This window comes from Camelus ferus, chromosome 6 (genome assembly GCF_009834535.1).
Source record: "Camelus ferus isolate YT-003-E chromosome 6, BCGSAC_Cfer_1.0, whole genome shotgun sequence".
Classification (NCBI taxonomy): Eukaryota; Metazoa; Chordata; class Mammalia; order Artiodactyla; family Camelidae; genus Camelus; species Camelus ferus.
This window is the reverse complement of record NC_045701.1, coordinates 56,448,916-56,466,509: the sequence shown is the minus strand read 5'-3', so window position 1 is coordinate 56,466,509 and position 17,594 is coordinate 56,448,916. Positions and strand designations below refer to the sequence as shown.

Sequence of the window (17,594 nt, the reverse complement as noted above, 5' to 3'; positions counted from 1 at the left end):
CTGTTTCCTTTTTATTTATTTATTTTTATCACAGAATAAGAATTTTATAACCTCCACATTACCCTATTGCTTTGCTGCGAAGAAGCCAAGAAAGAAAATGTACTCAAAGATAGTAAATACAATTAACTAAAGCTTTGGTGTAATTATTTTCCTATTTCTAGATACTAATAGTATTATGTGTGCTTTTTCTAACATAATTCTGATGATAGCTTGGTATAAGTGACAAATAATGAAACGATAAATAAATGTGGCTGAGGTGTAGTTAGCAAACAAACAAAAAAACAATAATAAATAAGTACAATGACCTGAGCACAGGTATTGTGTACAGACTGCTGTAACCTCTGGGGAGAGCCTGACAGAAGACAGAGCTCCTGTCTTTGCAGGGGCTCAGCTCTTCTGCCTGCCCACATTTCCCACTGCCTAACCAAGTAGTTTCCCTATATTGCCCTATATGGCCATTGAAATGTATAATCATTTTTCCTTTCAGGGAAAGAAGAAACTAAATCATTTCTAAGTCTAGGGAAATCTGTTCTGAGAAAACAGGGCTGTTACTCACCAGAGATTTTGTTATTTATTTCACAGGGGCAGCGATGGTGTCTGTTTTGCTGGGAGCTGAATCTCCAGCACCCAGAGCAGCATCTGGACAGGGCAGGCACTCAACAAACAGGTAGATGAGTGAACTAGAATTAATATCCTATCCTTTGTCTTAGAATGTATAATGAAACAAGGAAGTTTGCTATTGTTGTTTTAAGTCCTGTTAACCCGTTTTCATCAAGGTGTGGTTCAGAATCAGGAAGAAAATTAGGAAACAAGCCAGATGCCACTGCAATCAATACTGCATAATTTTTGTAAATCCTTTTTTTTTCAGTCAGTGTTGTTAGGGCCAACAGTTATTTATGCTTTATATAAAACTAAAATAAATAGGGGGGAGGGTATAGCTTAGTGGTACAATGCACACTTAGCAGGCACAAGGTCCTGGGTTCAATCCCCACTACCTCCCTTAAAATAAATAAATAAACCTAATTACCACCCCCCTCAAAAAGAAAAATAAATAAATAAGTAAATAAATAAAATAAAGCCCCATGTTTTCTGATGCCATAAATGTCATATTGAGCTTAAATAAAATATTATGAATTTTCATTTGTACTCAAAAACCTACCTTTTCTTTTAAAAGTTGAAAGAGAATCCATGGTACTATGCACAAAACATAGAGCACTATTGTGTGCTGATTACATAAGCTAAGGCCACAGCAGAAAGCACCAATTTTAGATACCTGGAAATAAATAAAAGAAAAAATCCAAGTTAAAAATTCACCTAGAACTGTAAGTAAGCACAACAGTAAAAAGCTATTCTTTATGTTAAAACTAATAAGCATTTGTATGATAGGTCAGGTTAGCATCAACCTCTTCGATGCAGTCACGCTTTAACAGTCATTAATATCTATCATCATTATTTTTTATTAGTATTTTTTCATTCTCATCAAGTCATCGCAGTCTGACTTTAAACTACTGTCTTCAAACTAAGTTTTAGACAGTCCTATATGATGACAGGTCCTAAGGGTAACAGGATGTTGTGTAATTCTCATTCGAGTGAAATCCATAACTGAAGCTCAGCAATTGATTCCATTTCACGTCGTCTCCTATTAAATTAAATAAATCAAATATAACACCTTTTATTTAGAAACCTGGTTATCTATGGGAGGCCTTTTTGCTCTTTTTGAACATATGTTATTTTCAAAATCAGAAAAAAAGTTTATTTTAAACAAAAACTAAACTCTGAAAGCACCAAAGGTTTGTTTATGGAAATCACAGATAAACTCTCATGTTCTTTTGTTTCTGAATTCTTTAATGACACAGGGCTGCCTGTCTACTAGGATGATCTGGCACTCTTCAATGTGTAGACTGTAAGCCCTTAGAAGACAGGGTTCCTTCACACTTCAAATTACTTTGATGACAGCGTTGGCTTTAGAATTCACTGTAATCTCTCTGGAACCACTTCATTTTACATTTGATACTCTCCTTCTCGTTTGAAGAGAAGTACAAATTTGATCTCTTTTACAATTAGGGAATAAGTCAACGTACCTACCATAATGGTAAATAATTTAAGGTGGTTGATCTGGAGCTTGGCATCATGTAATCACACACACACACACACACATACACACACACACACACACGCACATGCACAAATGATGGTGGAATTAACCAAGAAGCCTATGTGTCCCATAGGATTCAAAGGGGATTTCAGAATCCCCTCTTTTTCCAAAACACTTTTGAACTCTGAGGGAAAAAAAATTCCCATGTTTTATAAAGGATCTTATGGTTCAGAGTAAAAGAACTGAGAATATTTTCTCCCTCAGCACGCCTAGATTACTTTGACAGTAATCAGAATAGATAAGCAGTATCGAAACCAAAGTTAAAAAGAAATACAGCATCTGCCTAAAAATTAAAACAAAAAGTGATTTCACTTTGATCAAAATAGGTTACCTTTGATCTTTCTTGTGCAGTTGCTGCCTCCTCAAAATGTACAGTAAGAGCCATAAGCAGCCCCACAAACAGATTGTTTAAGCTAAAAACCTCTGCTGCAATGGACCACTGCCATGTTAGACGAGAAAATGAAAACACCCCCGCAGCAAGGATTCCTCCAGCACATGAGCCAGAAAGCCTGCAAATATAGATAACATGAAATCTTCTTTCCCAACAAAAAGAACCGACTTTATTTTCCTTTTTATAAACTGTAGCAGCAGAAATTATGACAGTCGCCCAGCACCATCCCAATACATTAGATGGTTAATACATCACTTCATGTAATAATTCCTCTCAACAGATTTTAATTACGAAGCCCATATATCAACCTATTAACAAACACATGAACAAACCTGCTTGGTATCCTATGGATTGAATGAGGTTTAGTTCTCAGACGTAACCTTTAGGATTCAAGCCAGTTCAGAAAGCCTGAAGAGACATTAGCTAGAGAGATAACAAACCTGTGTCATTTTTCTCATTATATCCATGAGGAAGGATGATAATGATGGTCTGGTTAAGATGGAAATATGTTTAATTGTAAAAATTAATGAAATGGCAGAATATCTGTTCAGGATCACTCATTCTCACTTCTTGTGGAATGTTTGGATCTAGGTACTTTCTTTTTTTTTTTCAGCTGCAAAGAGCTATTTTTTAAAATTTTTTAAAACATTTTTTTATTGAGTTATAGTCATTTTACAATGTTGTGTCAAATTCCAGTGGGATCTAGGCACTTTCCACATTTATCTACCCAACACGTGGCAAAGTATGTCTTGGTCACGATACTTGGTGATTTTAAGATCTCGTAAGCTGAGTTCTTAGTTTCTTCTTTACACAAAGTAGAAGTTAAAAATGATATATTTTTTTAAAGAGAAGGATGGGAATGTGAATTTTAATAACACAAAAAGAATCAAATGCTACACTTAGAAACAAATTCCTTGCCCTCAAATGCCAACAAGAGCCACATATTTCAAATCAGGAATCTGGATCTCAATTCAGAGATATGACCTGAGACTGGTAAAGTGGATAGGGCATGTCAAACCAAAACAACTTCCCATTTCACTGTAAATCTGAAACTATAAAAATTAAAGCTATTACTGAATATCTATTTCTAAAAAGTGTTACAAAATTCAACAAGCATTCCTGAATCTAATAATTATGATATTATATGGCCCAGGTCATTACATTTTAACTGTATTGTTTTGTATAAAAATTATGGAGTAATTGTATGGCTTTTAATCAACCTTAATAGAATAAAAAAAGCTAAAATAAAAATCTCAGTATTACCAAATCTGTTTTTCTTTGAGTTTCTCTTTCCAAATTTTCTGTTTTCTTTCTCTAATAAAAATCATCAGCTTCCTGTTTCTTTCAGAGTCCCCCATTCTCCCAGTTGTCCTAATTCAACACCCTGAAGTATTTCTTCCTTCCAAATTCCTTTCCAGATTCCTTTTGATTTGTATTCCTACTGCCTTAGACTCAATTGTTTCAATAGCTTCCTAACTTGTCTTCTGTTTTCCAATCCTTCTACAATAAAACATCAGATTAAACCTTCTAAAACATACTCTTTAATTACCTAGACCCCAAACTTATGAACTCTTCATTGGCTGTAGGAGAAATTCAGAATGAGTCAGCCTGGAATCCAGGCTTCCAATAAACTGGACCCTTCCTCGCCACTAATTACCAACATGAGTCCCACCCCCACGAGTAAAGCTCCTCAAAACTCCCTAATGAGACATGCCTATTCCTTGCTCCATACCTCTGCTCATGCTATATCCCTGAATTAATGTCCTCCCTGCTCCTTTCTATTCATTCAAATGCTACCCTTTCCTCAAATTTCTCTTTAATTCCCGTTTCCAGCCCACCTCAGAACATCTATAGCGTTTAATTGTAAGAATTATTTTGACATTGCTTTGGAAATACGAACTGGAGTTAAATTCCACTTAGATTGGAAGCATCTAGCCCCAAGAGCAGAAAAGAACTCAGCAAATGAGAAAATGAATTAATCTTAAAGTATTAGTAACATTTTAAAAGAACTTCTAAGTTTCATCTGTCAATATGACTTTGGAAAGTCAGCATAAGATACAAGATTCCTTCCTCTCCTTAAACATGAATTAGCATCCTTGGAGAGAAATGGCTGATTCCAGGGCTGGGGCAGCTCAAGTACAAAATGGATCTGAAGCAACCTGTGCCAGAAAGCAAGAAAACGCTGAAACAAGGACATGGTAAAAGGACATAGGAGAGCCAGCTCAAAGGGCTCCAGCTAGCCAAACTGGGGATCACTTGAGCATCAAGATAATTATAGTAATAGACTGTAACCTAACGAATATATAACAATCTATGAATCTCGTGATATAAATAAATGAATGAAAAGGGAAAGTCCATACAAAGTCAACTAATAACTGTAGACGGAATGATGGAATTAGAAATCACCATTTGGTGACCATTATAGTAATAATCAATGGATACCAAACTAGTGGGTAAAAGATTTATGGCAACAGAAAATATGTACAATAGTCTAAAGGTACTACCCTGAAAATAGATTAATTACAAAGGAAAATAATGGTAAGTTTACAGTGGCAAACCTGTCAGACATAATCTTAACCACATGACCAAAGTTAACAGCCCAGTAATGGGACAGACAAACATCAAATGCTTCCTGATCCATTCCAATGAAAAGAATACAGCATCATTTCTATGTTATTCCTGCCAAAAATGCATTAGTTGAAGTTAAGCAACAGGAAAGACAAACTCAAATTAAAGGACAGTCTACAAAATAACTGGCCTGTATGTATCAAAAACAAAACAAAACAAAACAAAAGAGCTCACGAGGGCTGTTTCAGATTAAAGAGACTAAAGGGATGTTACAATAGAATAAAAGACATGATCTATGATTTTCTTCTACCAAAAGTATATTATTTGGGAAAATTGGAAAAATTGAATCAAGCCTGAAGATTAGATAACAGTGTTGCAACATTGATAATTTCCTGATTGTGAGATCTGCATATGGATGTGTAAACAATGTTCTTGTTTTTAAGAAACATAGAGGCATTCAAGGGTAAAAGGGTACCATGACTGCAGCTTATTCTTAAATGGTTAAAAAACAAAACAATAGGTACATACACACCAAGTCAAGAATAAAACAAATGTGGTAAAGTATTGACATTTGGGGAACCTGGGTAAAGGATAAAGAGGGGACTACTCTTGCCACTTTCCTATAAGTCTGAAATTATGTCAAAATAAAAATTAAAAAATAAATCAATATATACAGAGATAATTTCCTAACATTTATTGAGTTTTTTGCCAGCTGTGTTTCAGGTATTGTTCTAAGTGCTTTCCTTATATTAATTCATTTAATTTTCACAATAACCCTATGAGTTGATGTGATTTGTCTCCTTTTTTCAAGTGAAGAAACTGAGGCCCAGGGAGGCCAAGTAATTTTTCCAAGGTCCTATGGTAAGTAAGTGGCAGAAATAGGATTGGAATTATTTAGTGACATAACATTAAGGGGTAAAAGATGGTTATTTTAGTTTAAAATCAAATAATTTATTCCATATTAATGATACGTTGTACTTTTATTTAGTTAAATATGTACCTCCTTCAGTGAAGACTAGAACAAAAATATTGTCAGTTATTAGAATTGTGTTTATTTCTATGTTTTACCAAAACAACACATTACCAACTTCAATTGTACTCAAACCTCTCAAGGCTGGTTTTAACTTCTTTTTTTGAAGGGCCAATTAGTCAAAGTTTAAAACCACCAAACAGTTAATTAAAAAGAACTGAGAAGAAAAGTCCTGAAATGTACAAATCCTCAGGAAGAAAACTCAAAATTCACTAATCTACAATGATTTTTAACACATTATTATGCTCAGGAAGACATTCTGAAGTGTCTGCATTATTGACATTAATTATTGGAATTATGCACTATGTTAACTGCCTTTTCAAATATTTCATAAGGTTTTGGAAATTGAAGAGAGTAAGGTAAAATGATCAACTTTAATGATAAAATTTATCCAGTCATCTTAAACTATTAGAGATAGTTATATACATTAGCATTTTATTGAAGACTAATCCTGCATCAGTAAAGTCTATAATCTGAATTTTCCCCACCCTCACTTCTGCCCCAAACCACCGCTCTGCCAAGGTCAGGATGGTTTTACAATGAATAATCCATATACTCTTTCACCTGATTTTTCTTGGTATCAGAGAAATAGTTTGTGAAACTGCTGAGTAAGGTTATAGAAGAGAAGGTAACTGATTATAAACCAGTAATGGATATCAAACCTATAATCTTGATCTTTTTAGCATCTCAAATGAACTTGCTTAGAAATCAGCTCAGTCTACAGGAATATGAACTGAAGACAAAAGGGTAGTGGATCTTTTTTCTCTTCGTTTTGGTTTTGCTGCTCAACATCTAAAATCCCTTCCTCTGCTTAAGAGATACACAGTTTATGAGCACAGCCCCCTCTTACGATACACACCGAAAATAAAGAGATACTTTTCTGGCCTCCCTTGCAGCTAGAGCATGGACATATGACCTGTCAGAATCACCTGCTCCATTCTTTGAACTAGAAATTCATGAGGCAAAGAAGCAGGGATGGAGACAGACTCAGACATGGCTGTTGGGATCTGTGCATCATTTCCACAGACGACGAAGGCAGCCTTTTCATGGGCAATGTTCAGAATGCAGGTCAGTGTGGGTGGTGTCAGCCGGGAGGGTCTGGTGCCCAGAGATGGGAGCAGCGGTGGTTTCACTAGCTCACACTGCCTAGGACTCTGAACATTTCAGGCTCAGAGCCTGGTAATCCAGCCCTCCTAGAAATTCTGCTAGCTCTCCAACTTCCTTTCCTTTTTTTTTTTTCCAGTTCTAGATTTGAATGTTTCCTTTTGTAAATAATAGCTGTATTGAGATATAATTCATATAGTATACAATTTACCCATTTAAAGTGTATAATTAAAGGTTTTTAGTATATTTACAGATACATGCAACCATCACCACAGTCAATGTTGTAACATTTTCAACACCTCAAAAAAGAAACCCTATCCCCTTTAACTGTCTCCCTAGCTGTCCCCAACCCTAATCTCATGGCCAGGTTTAAGCAACCACTAATCTACTTTCTGTCTGTGAATTTCCCTCTTCTGGGCTTTCATATAAGTGGAATCATATATGTGGACTTCTGTGACTGGCTTCTTTTAGTACAATGTTTTCAAGGTTCATCCAACTGGTAGTATGCATCAGTATTTCATTCCTTTTTATGGCTAAAGTAATGCTCTACTGTAGGGATATACCACATTTTGCTTATTCATTCTTCCACTGATGGACATCTGGATTGTGTCCACCTTTTGGCTACTATGAATAGTGCTTCTATAAATATTTGTGTACAAGCTTTTTTGTGGACATGTGTTTTCACTTCTCTTGGGTACATACCTACGAATGGAACTGCTGAATCCTATGGCAACCCTGTTTAATTGTTTGAGGAACTCCTAGACTGTTTTCCAAAGTGACTTCACAATTTTACACTCCTGCCAGCAGGGGATGAGGGCTCCAATTTCTCCACAACCTGGTGAACAACCTGTTATCTAACTTTTTAATTCCAGCCACCCTAGTAGGTGTGAATTGGTTTCTCACTGAGATTTTGATTTGCATTTCCCTACTGACTGGTGATGCTGAACATCTTTTCAAGTGCTTATTGGCCATTTGTATATCTTCGTTGGGGAAATGTCTATTCAGATCCTTCACCCATTTTTTAAAAATTGGGTTATTTGTCACTTTATTATTGAGTTGTGGGGTTCTGCCCAACTTATTTTCAATATGTTTCTTTCCTGCTAAACACAGCCAAAGTCAATTGCTTGCAACCAAGAATCCTGACTAAAACAACCTGCCTTCCCTCTTTATTATTTCTATTAAATTTTCAAGAAAAACCATGTGAGGAAATTCTGAAAATAAATGCTGAGCTTTGTGGAACACAGAAGAGACAGTAGCATGCCTAAGAACAGAAAGTTATGTGTACAACTATACAAAGTATATAAAACATTTTGGAGGTCTCATTGTTTTAATATTTATGTTTTCCATAAAATTATGTATATAGGCTAAGCCTGTAAGAATTACTTTGATTCCAACAGCCTTTTAGAAATCAAACTGTGAATGTCCCTTAAAACTCACATGTTTGAACACACTGCCTTTAAAAGTTTGCTTTATGCTAAGATTCGGAATCAATCAACATTTACTGACTATGTCACATGCACCAACCAGTGGATTAAGAAAAGCAGAGATAATCTGAAACATCTGTTGTGGGAAAACTCCTCAAGCTGCGGAGGGATACAGAACAAGGCCTTGTAGGCAGCAATAAACGCTCCGTTAAAGATGCAGGGGTTGTGGACACCGGGCCGGCAGCCTCGGTTTGTGGGGCCGTGGAAAGGTCTGCCGCAGCGTAAGCTGGGTCTGGGAAGGCTGGCCGGGGTTGGGGTTAGGTAGGTAGGACTGAAGGACAAGAGGGAGAGGTTACTAAGTAATGAACCACAGGGTCTACACTGGATGGGGAAGGAAGTATAGTCAGCAGGGGGCTGACGGAGGAGGTGAAAGGACAAGCTAAAGGATCGAGGTCTCAATTAAATGGAAGGAAGACAAGTGGAGGGGGCATTGAGGAAAGGTGCGAACTGAAAGCTCAAGTCAGGCAGGGAGTGGGAAATGGGCTGGGAAAGGGAACAGCAAACTGCTGAAGGAAAGCAAAACTGGACCCTACTGTTGAAAGGAGCCTGTGATGGAAAATCTGTTCTCAAAAATCATAAGAGAGTCATTAAAATTAAGCATTTGTCCCGAAAGACAAGCAGTACACCATACATTAAGCCTGCCGGGTGAGCACAATGTAGGAAGACAGATGTGTGGCCCAGTGCCACAACATCACGTGCAGGCTACCTAGGAGATGTGACCCCTCCATGAGGGTACACAAGCAGCCGAGTCTGGGACCGGCTGACAGGTCAAAGGATGATGTCAGCACCAATGAAGATGAGGAGTTTCTGAAGACTCTGGAGAAGGTCTCCAGTTCACACTCTGTAGGCAGGCAGTCTCATACTGTTCAAGGTCTATTGCGTAATCTGAGCATGCTTCCTTTCTCCTGACTGAGACAGAGATAAATGACTCAAGAGCAAGCTGATGTTGAGGATGCTTTCATGAAGGCAAGTTTCTGGGTACCGGTGAGGCTCAGGACTGGCCTCACACTGTCCACACTTGCGGCCTCCGCCCTCTGTTCTTACTCTAGCACTGGACTGAAACTGCTCTCGCTGGGTCCCCAGTGACCATCTAACTGCCAAACAGGATACGCTGCGGGGACCTTTCTGCTGTGCCGACACTCTCCCAGCCATGCTCTACTGACCTGAGGTCTGGATCTCACATCCTCTGGTTTTCCTTCTATGGCTCTGGCTCTGCTTTCTGTGTTTTCTCCAAATGGCTCCTCTTCTTGCACTCAACTCCTTTAAAGTGTTTCCCAAGGTTTCATTCTCAGGAAACTGTTCTCACTCTGCTTTGCCTGGGTGACTTTTATTCACAATCTCAACTGTTCACCTGCCAGCTCCCAACTAAAGAAACCAAACCCGTCTCTAGCACTGCCTCTCCCTTGGTTTCCAACCTGTGTTATCCCCAACTTACTGTTGTGCCCTTACCACAAAGTCACTCCAACTCTGGATGTCCCATCAGAACTCAGGCTGTGCAAGTTAATTTCTCATCCTCTTCCCTAGAATAATTCCTGCTCCCGTCTTCTCCGTCTTAGTGAGATCTACTATCTACCTCATCTAGTTACCTAAGAGACCTAGAAAGTCATCGGAAATCCTCTCCCTGTCATACATATCATGTCATGCTGATTTTACTTCATCAACATCTTTAAAACTCATGCTCCTCTCTCCATACAGGCCACCATCGCCCTACTTCAGCTCACACCAGTACAACAGCTTGTGCGCTGCCTGTCTCCAGTCCCAGCTCCATCACCACCACCAGAGTGCGGGATTGAAAACATATCTGATCTTGTACTTTCCTGCCTCCAACCCTTCAGTGATTCCTTTCTAATTGTAAAACATATTACAAGCTCCCCATCATGACAAAGATTTTCATGATCTGGTCTCAGCCCATCTGTCGCTTCATTTTTGATATAACCCACCTGGAACTGTGTTCCACCAACACTAAATGCCTTGTCAGTCTCTGTGCTTACAAGCTGTTTCTCCTCCACCTCTGGGTTCCTTGTATCTGGAACACTGTTTCGCCTTCACTTGGCCACTCCTACTGGTTTACAACTCAGCACAGGCATTACTTTTCCAAGAAGTTTTCCCTAAAGCACTTTCACTAAGACGAGGATAGTTGCCCCTTCTCCAGATTCTCATTAAATTAAATGTATTAAATGAGTACTGAATAGGTAGGGTTTCTTTTTTTTTTTTTTTTTGGTATTTCTAAGTAAATACAATTCTGAAGAATAGAATATTTTAATTGTACCCTAATTAAAACATAGTAAGGAAACCAGATTTGAGGAACTTAAAACCCTCTACATAAAGTATTTCAAAGCCAATAGAATTATTTTTGGACTACTGATACCACTAGACAGCCATGTCAGCATATTAGCACATTTTTAAAATTAAAAGTATATTTCACTTTACATATATGTGTGTGTCCCTAGAAAAGCTATTTGATTTTTTGAAAACTAAATGTTTCCAAAACCTAACTTAATTTCAGACATACTTCATCATGAGCTTTTAATGCTCTTCAAATACCCAAATAGCAATGGTTTCTAATTACCTCAACCTAAGTACAATCATTTCCAAATAATGCTTTATAAAATTACTTATGCTATTATTTAGACATTTTTTTCATTGCAAAAAATGGAAAGAAAAGATGTTTTGGTATCGGGGGAAATTTTTTTCATTTAAGAACCGTGTCCTTTATCATTGCTGTCCTTTACTGTTATAGAAGTGATGTTTTAGGAACAAGTGAGATTAAGGGAAAAATTAAAGGATTCACTTTGATTTTGTTACACTGATTTTTTAGAAATAAAGTAATGTCCATATGGATGTGTCTTTCAGAAACTAAGGAATAATTACGTCATCGTTCTTTAGGTCAAGTGTTTAAACATATTCTTTTGGCAAGAGCATAGAAATAATAATTTATTTAAAAAGCTTTTTTTCATATTACTTGATTTATTCCCTGTCTATAACATAAATATTTCAAAGGGAAATAAAATACAGAAGGTTCAGTTACTCATACTGCCTTTAACACACTGATGTGTAAAGAGGAGGGGAGGGTATAGCTCAGTGGCAAAGTGCATGCTTAGCATGCACGAGGTCCTGGGTTCAATCCCCAGTACCTCCATTAAAAAGTAAATAAATTAAATAAGTAAACCTAATAAACTCCTCCCAAGACAAAAACAAAAGCACACTGATGTGTAAGGGAAGTCCATTACATTTTCTCAAACTTTTGTGAAATTTCAAACAAAATACCTCAAAGTTTCCATTTTCTATCTTTCCAAACCAAATATAGATGAACCTTTCATATCAATAAGCCAATGAGAATTTGAGATAGAAAAAGACATCAGATGTGCAAAAGACTTATCTAAGTGATGCTGCAAAAATCACACTGACAAATATGTCTGAAGGTGAAACTGGTCTTAAACTTGCTAAGCAAATGAGATGAGTAGCAAGCACTGTTATTATCTGTCTATCAGCTTTTAAAAAAGGTATGAGTTCTATGAATCCTCTGAATCTACTGAATTCCTAAAGCCTCCGAATAATCCATCATCTGTTTTGATTGCCGGGGCCTTTGTTGCCTAATGAGTTTGACTAATTATGATCCCCCTCAATGAAGGGCTCCCCAAAGTGGGTTATTAGACAAGTTAGTTGTAATCTAACTCTTTTGGGGAATAATTCTAACCTCCCTCACACTCTACACTCTCAAATTTTTTTTTTTTTTGAGAAGTATACAACATATATTTGTAATTTTTTTTGGCAGAGTTAGATTTTGTACGTAGAGTGAAACACTGTGCATAAATACTAGTAAATGAATTGGTAGTCTAAATTTCTGGCTAAGCAATATTTCTTTTAAAAATACATGGAAGGAATATCTAATTTGATATTGTGATTTAAACATGAGTTTTAAACGAAATTGTTGTCCTGAGCCCACAAAACAAGCCGTTTGGTATCATCCATAAAGTGAAATGCACAGATGGAGTATAAACGTTAAGTACCTCTCAAATAAGACGAAACAGTTGTCATCTACCTGGAGACTAAGTCCGATGATTTTTTTTCAAAGAAAAATGACATAATCAAAAACATCGTTATGTTTTCTTTGGCAATCAAGGAGTCCTACTTTCCATTTTCACTTCATTCTTTTGAATAAATATGCTTACATAATTTTTATTTTTTTAAAAAAAGCAATGAAGGAATTAAATTTATTTACACTTAACATGCCAAGGTGACATCTTAAAATTAGCTCATTAAAATTAAAACATGTATTTTTTTCTACAGAAATTGATGAACCAACTTCAACCACACTAATAGTTAACTGGAGAAAAAAATAAATTCAAATGAGGTTGTTAATAAAGTGACAATTGTTTTCACCAAAACTCACTTATAAATTACTATATACTCTCAACTATTTCTACTTTAACTTAAGAACACCTTATGTGATTTAAATATAATACCAGAAAAAAATGTTTCTATTCTCAATCTAATTCTCTTAAGAGCCTCATAGAAGGAGGTCAAGGGAGACATTTCTTCAAGTGAAATACATATTTTTAGAATCTAACCTGACTGGTGGAAAGATCACATCTTGTGAGGCTACATGAAGCACACACACTTCATACACCACCACCATGAAATTTTAATAACACAACCCCTGTATTGCAAAAGACAGTCGCATGTCGATACTAACAATCAAAACCATGCTTTTACACTATTAGAGTCATGCTTAATTTTCAAGGTCTCACACTAACAGAACAAGGTAATGATAAGATGATCCAAAATAGCTAATAATCTAAATGTCATTGAAGTATGTTTTATTTTATATAAATACATATATTATATAAATGTTATATATAAAATATATTTTGCAGTACATTTGCAGTAAATAAACTCCTAATTGCTTTTTATTCAGGCTAAAACTAAAACCACATAGTTCACATTCCAGGAGAGCACAGTGGTCAGTCAATGAAGAAAGACATACCAGGAGTATGAGAGAGAGTATGGGAAAGGTAGTCAAGTATGTAAAATTTCATCCAGAAAATGCAAGTGCTGGAAATTTTCCGCTAGGGTAAGGAATATGTGATGCTTTTAAGAGCATCCTAAAAATGTGAGGCTCAGACTTCTATGAGACCCAGAGAAGATTCCTAAGAAAGGTACCTGACTGTGCAGTAGTTTTCTCACTGATGGAATACTATTCATCTGTTGACACAATGGATAAACCAGGAGGTTACAATTTGCACCATTGACACAAGTTTGCTATTGATGATAAGGTATATTTTTCTTTCTGCTACACGGTATTTGATTTTCATGTGTAGTCACATGTTTGTCTAACCCTCAATCAAAAGGCAAATAACAGAAACCTGAAATTCTTTCAGAACACACATTTGACTGTGCCTCATAAAATTCATGAATGTATTTGTCTTCAGTGTTACTTGTATGCAAAGAACCCAACATGGAGGGAACACTACCCTCCTTCTATATTGAAAACTCCTACTTGAAGTAAGTAGAATCAAGTAGAAAGGCCAAATGCAGCATCTGAGCATGTTTGTGAAATAAAGTACTATTAGTGTCAACCCATATTGACGACTTAAAAAAAGGCAATGGGTCACAAAGACGAAATATGGCAAAGCAGGATACCATGAATGGCAAATCTACCACCCCCATCCTCCCAAGTTCTTATCTTTTGGGTCTTGTTCATGAAGATTACATAAATGTTACCTTCTTGCTCCCATTCACAAAGTCAACACCCATATATTCCTCTCTTCAGTGTACCCAGAGATGATCAAACTGGGAAGCTGAGCCACTGAGAAGAAGGTTTTCAGTTTCAGTTTTCAGTCAAACCTCTCTCATCCAGTGGCAGTTCACTCAATACTCAGTAAACATGTCTTGAGCATCTAATATGTGCCAAGTACTCTGTGGGCAAATTATAGTCAGTGGGCATGCGGAAAGCAGTAGAATCTAAATCTTTTCTTGTCATTTTCAAGCTTAGATCTAATGAACATAAATCAGTAATTTAGGACATAGTAGTATATTAAAGTTCTATCTCCGAAGCCACCACCACTGCACCTAAAACAATGTGAAATATTTCCATCTTTAATAAACTTGCAAATAAGCTCCTTTCCCCATATTTTATAAAAATTTACTTTCACTCCAGGTAAAATCCTACCAAGGCCTGTTCTATTTCATGGGATTCTACCAAAAAGAAAAAAAACTGTTCTACCCTGAATTTTCAGCTACGTAAATATCAACTAACAGTACACTGAAAGGAAAAGTACAAAGTATCATTCTTGATTTAAAGCCACTAACTAAAATTAGGGAGAAAATGGAAAAGCCTTCAAAAAGGAAAAAAGCACAAGTTAAATGAAGGGAGTAAGATTACGAATAATTTCCTAAATAAAATATAATCACACAATTTCCATTAGAATTTAAATGTATGCACTAACCAATAGATGACGAAGCTATTCAAGGCTTAGCACAGTTCATTTTAACTCATCAACTTATATCTGAATATCTAAAATAAAAACGCTGAATGGAGCATTAAAGGAATCACCATCATTTGCTTTACATTTTACCAAGTTTCCATAGTTTTCCAAATAACTTGCACAACGGGAGGCAATATCTTCTTAAGGCACAACCTCGCTTAAAATAACTCCCAAATTACAGATTTTTGTCAGTTTTGCTTGAAATGTTTAAAAACACACAAGGCCTCAAGATTAGCTTATCACTCAATCTCGATAGTGTATTTTGTATTTCAACAGCAAAACTGAAACTGGTTCAAAGCCTATTCCAGCATATTATTCTCAAAGTCCTTTTTAACTGAAAACTTAGAAGATGCTGCTTAATTTTTAAAATGTTAAGATACTAAAGGTAATGAAGTAAACTTAAAAGATCCAAATAACTAAAATCAACAGAATGAGGGGATTAAACTACTTTCATCAGTAACACTAACCAACTTACTAAACAATAGAGATTTAATATAAAGTAGTCTTATTATGCAAAATTATGGAGTATATCTTAATATTTGAATTCGTTAAGACTGTTTTCTATTTTTTATGGCTTTTTAAAGCAGCAAATCTGTATGAGTTATGATTTGTAATTTTATTTGTAACTTTAAGAAATATATGCATTTATTATTATATCCATAATGACTGATGACTAGTTCCAGTGTCAAAATCTCCGCAGGAAACAGATTTAGCAATTTAAATGTTTTATAAGTTTTTGTAATTGAGGAAACTTTTCATAATCTGACATTTGTTAAAACCACTTATTAGAAATTATGCAGCACAGTAGCTGTGGAAATATGAGCTAGCTTCACAATTATAAAGTCAGCCTATGTAGCCCTTTCCCATTGTATACAGTGGCATAAACCCCACGGCGGCCTATCAGCTAACTGGCAGGCAGGGGGCTGCTCTATTCAAAGTGAGAGATACAAGCTGCAGGGCAAAAACCTGGCAGCTCCCATCTGACCCCACAATCCCCTACTGGTGACAGCTCCAAGCTCCATGGCAAATTAGGCCTTCTCATATTACAATTGGAGAAGACAGATTCCATTAGCAGTATCTGAAATTGAGTGGAGAGCTGCACTGTTATCAGACTTGACTCATAAGCACTGCTATTAATCAGAGCTATGATAGCATTTATATATTTCAAGCTATCTGCTGCCGCTGTGATATTCTGCTACAAAGGGTTGATGGGACTTAGGAAAGTGAACAATAGAGCTTTCTGGGAAAAGCAGAGTAAATCAAGAAAGTCTATGACTTCCGCACATTCTGAAGGGATTGTGGTTTACATAAATTTTCTCCCAATTGGAGATTGAGCTCTTCCTCATCTTACACATGGGATTTAGTTGTCACTCAATGGTAACAGCTGTGAAAAGGTGAAGCGGCCCACCGCTCAGAATATTGCCTTCGCTTTTAAAGCAATTAACCCATGAACAGGAGGATACCTGGTGATATCAAAGGGATTAGTCCAGGCAGTGCGTTATTAACATTTCCTTGAACTAATTCTAACTCTGACTAGCTGTCAGAAAAGACTCTACAGTCTTAAAAAAAGAGTTTTTGCCCTGCTTTTTTTTCCCCTTCGAAATGAAGTGCCACTATTTGAGCCTAATATGTCCCTCTCCTTATAAGAAAATGCAAATGAACTGAGCTCTTAATATGCTTAACCCGTCTGAGTCAATGCAATTTTAATACAAGTATGAGAGAAATATATGATCAATTAACTAGGGATCAAGCCAGATATTCTCCTGAATGGAAATTAATGCTCCAGTACTTTCCATTCTTCTTCAACTACAAAAACTTGGTGACTATTTGTTACTTAGGCATAGTTACCTCTGAAATTAGGGAGAGCTTCGCATTATTCTCTCTGGCAATAATCTAAAATACTCTTTGAGCTGGAAAATCCAAATGTCCCTTAAGCAGGAGATTCTACATTCTCTAAGGTATGGCATTTTAATTTTCAGTTCTTTATTGAATGGAATCTTAGCTGAGGCTCTAAGAATAGCAGACACAGTGTTCAGACTCAAGTATTCCTGTTCCAAAAGTTTCATCAAATTAATCTTTAGCAGCGGCAGAATGTTTAGAAATGTATAACTTATAAAAAATAAAATGCCCCATAAATAAAATACTGGCACAAAATAATCTACCAGGAGATATTTAAATTTTACTGAAATTGGCTGTAAGTTCTTTGCAGTAAGCAGGCATAGTTTCAAGATACTTTTAATTATTATTAATAGTCGTATATTCCAGGGAACCTGCTTGACATTGAGATCTGACTTATTGTACAATGTTAATGGTGTTAGAAAGTTTTTTAATGCAAGTTTCCTAACAGTGCCGTTTAGGAAAAATACTTGAAAAA

At 36.3% G+C, this 17,594-nt stretch overlaps 1 protein-coding gene across 3 annotated transcripts in view; it reads right to left on the bottom strand.

Moving 5' to 3' along the window:
* The window catches only part of TMEM260 (transmembrane protein 260), a 58,269-nt gene that overhangs the window by 30,980 nt on the left and 9,695 nt on the right, over positions 1-17,594 (bottom strand). For all 3 annotated transcript variants that reach the window (XM_032482090.1, XM_006180810.2, XM_032482089.1), the window contains exons 4-5: positions 2,487-2,664; positions 1,160-1,273 (exon numbers count right to left, since the gene is read on the bottom strand). In XM_032482090.1, coding sequence (XP_032337981.1) covers positions 1,160-1,273; positions 2,487-2,664 — 292 coding nt within the window. The remainder of the gene's footprint in view (positions 1-1,159; positions 1,274-2,486; positions 2,665-17,594) is intronic.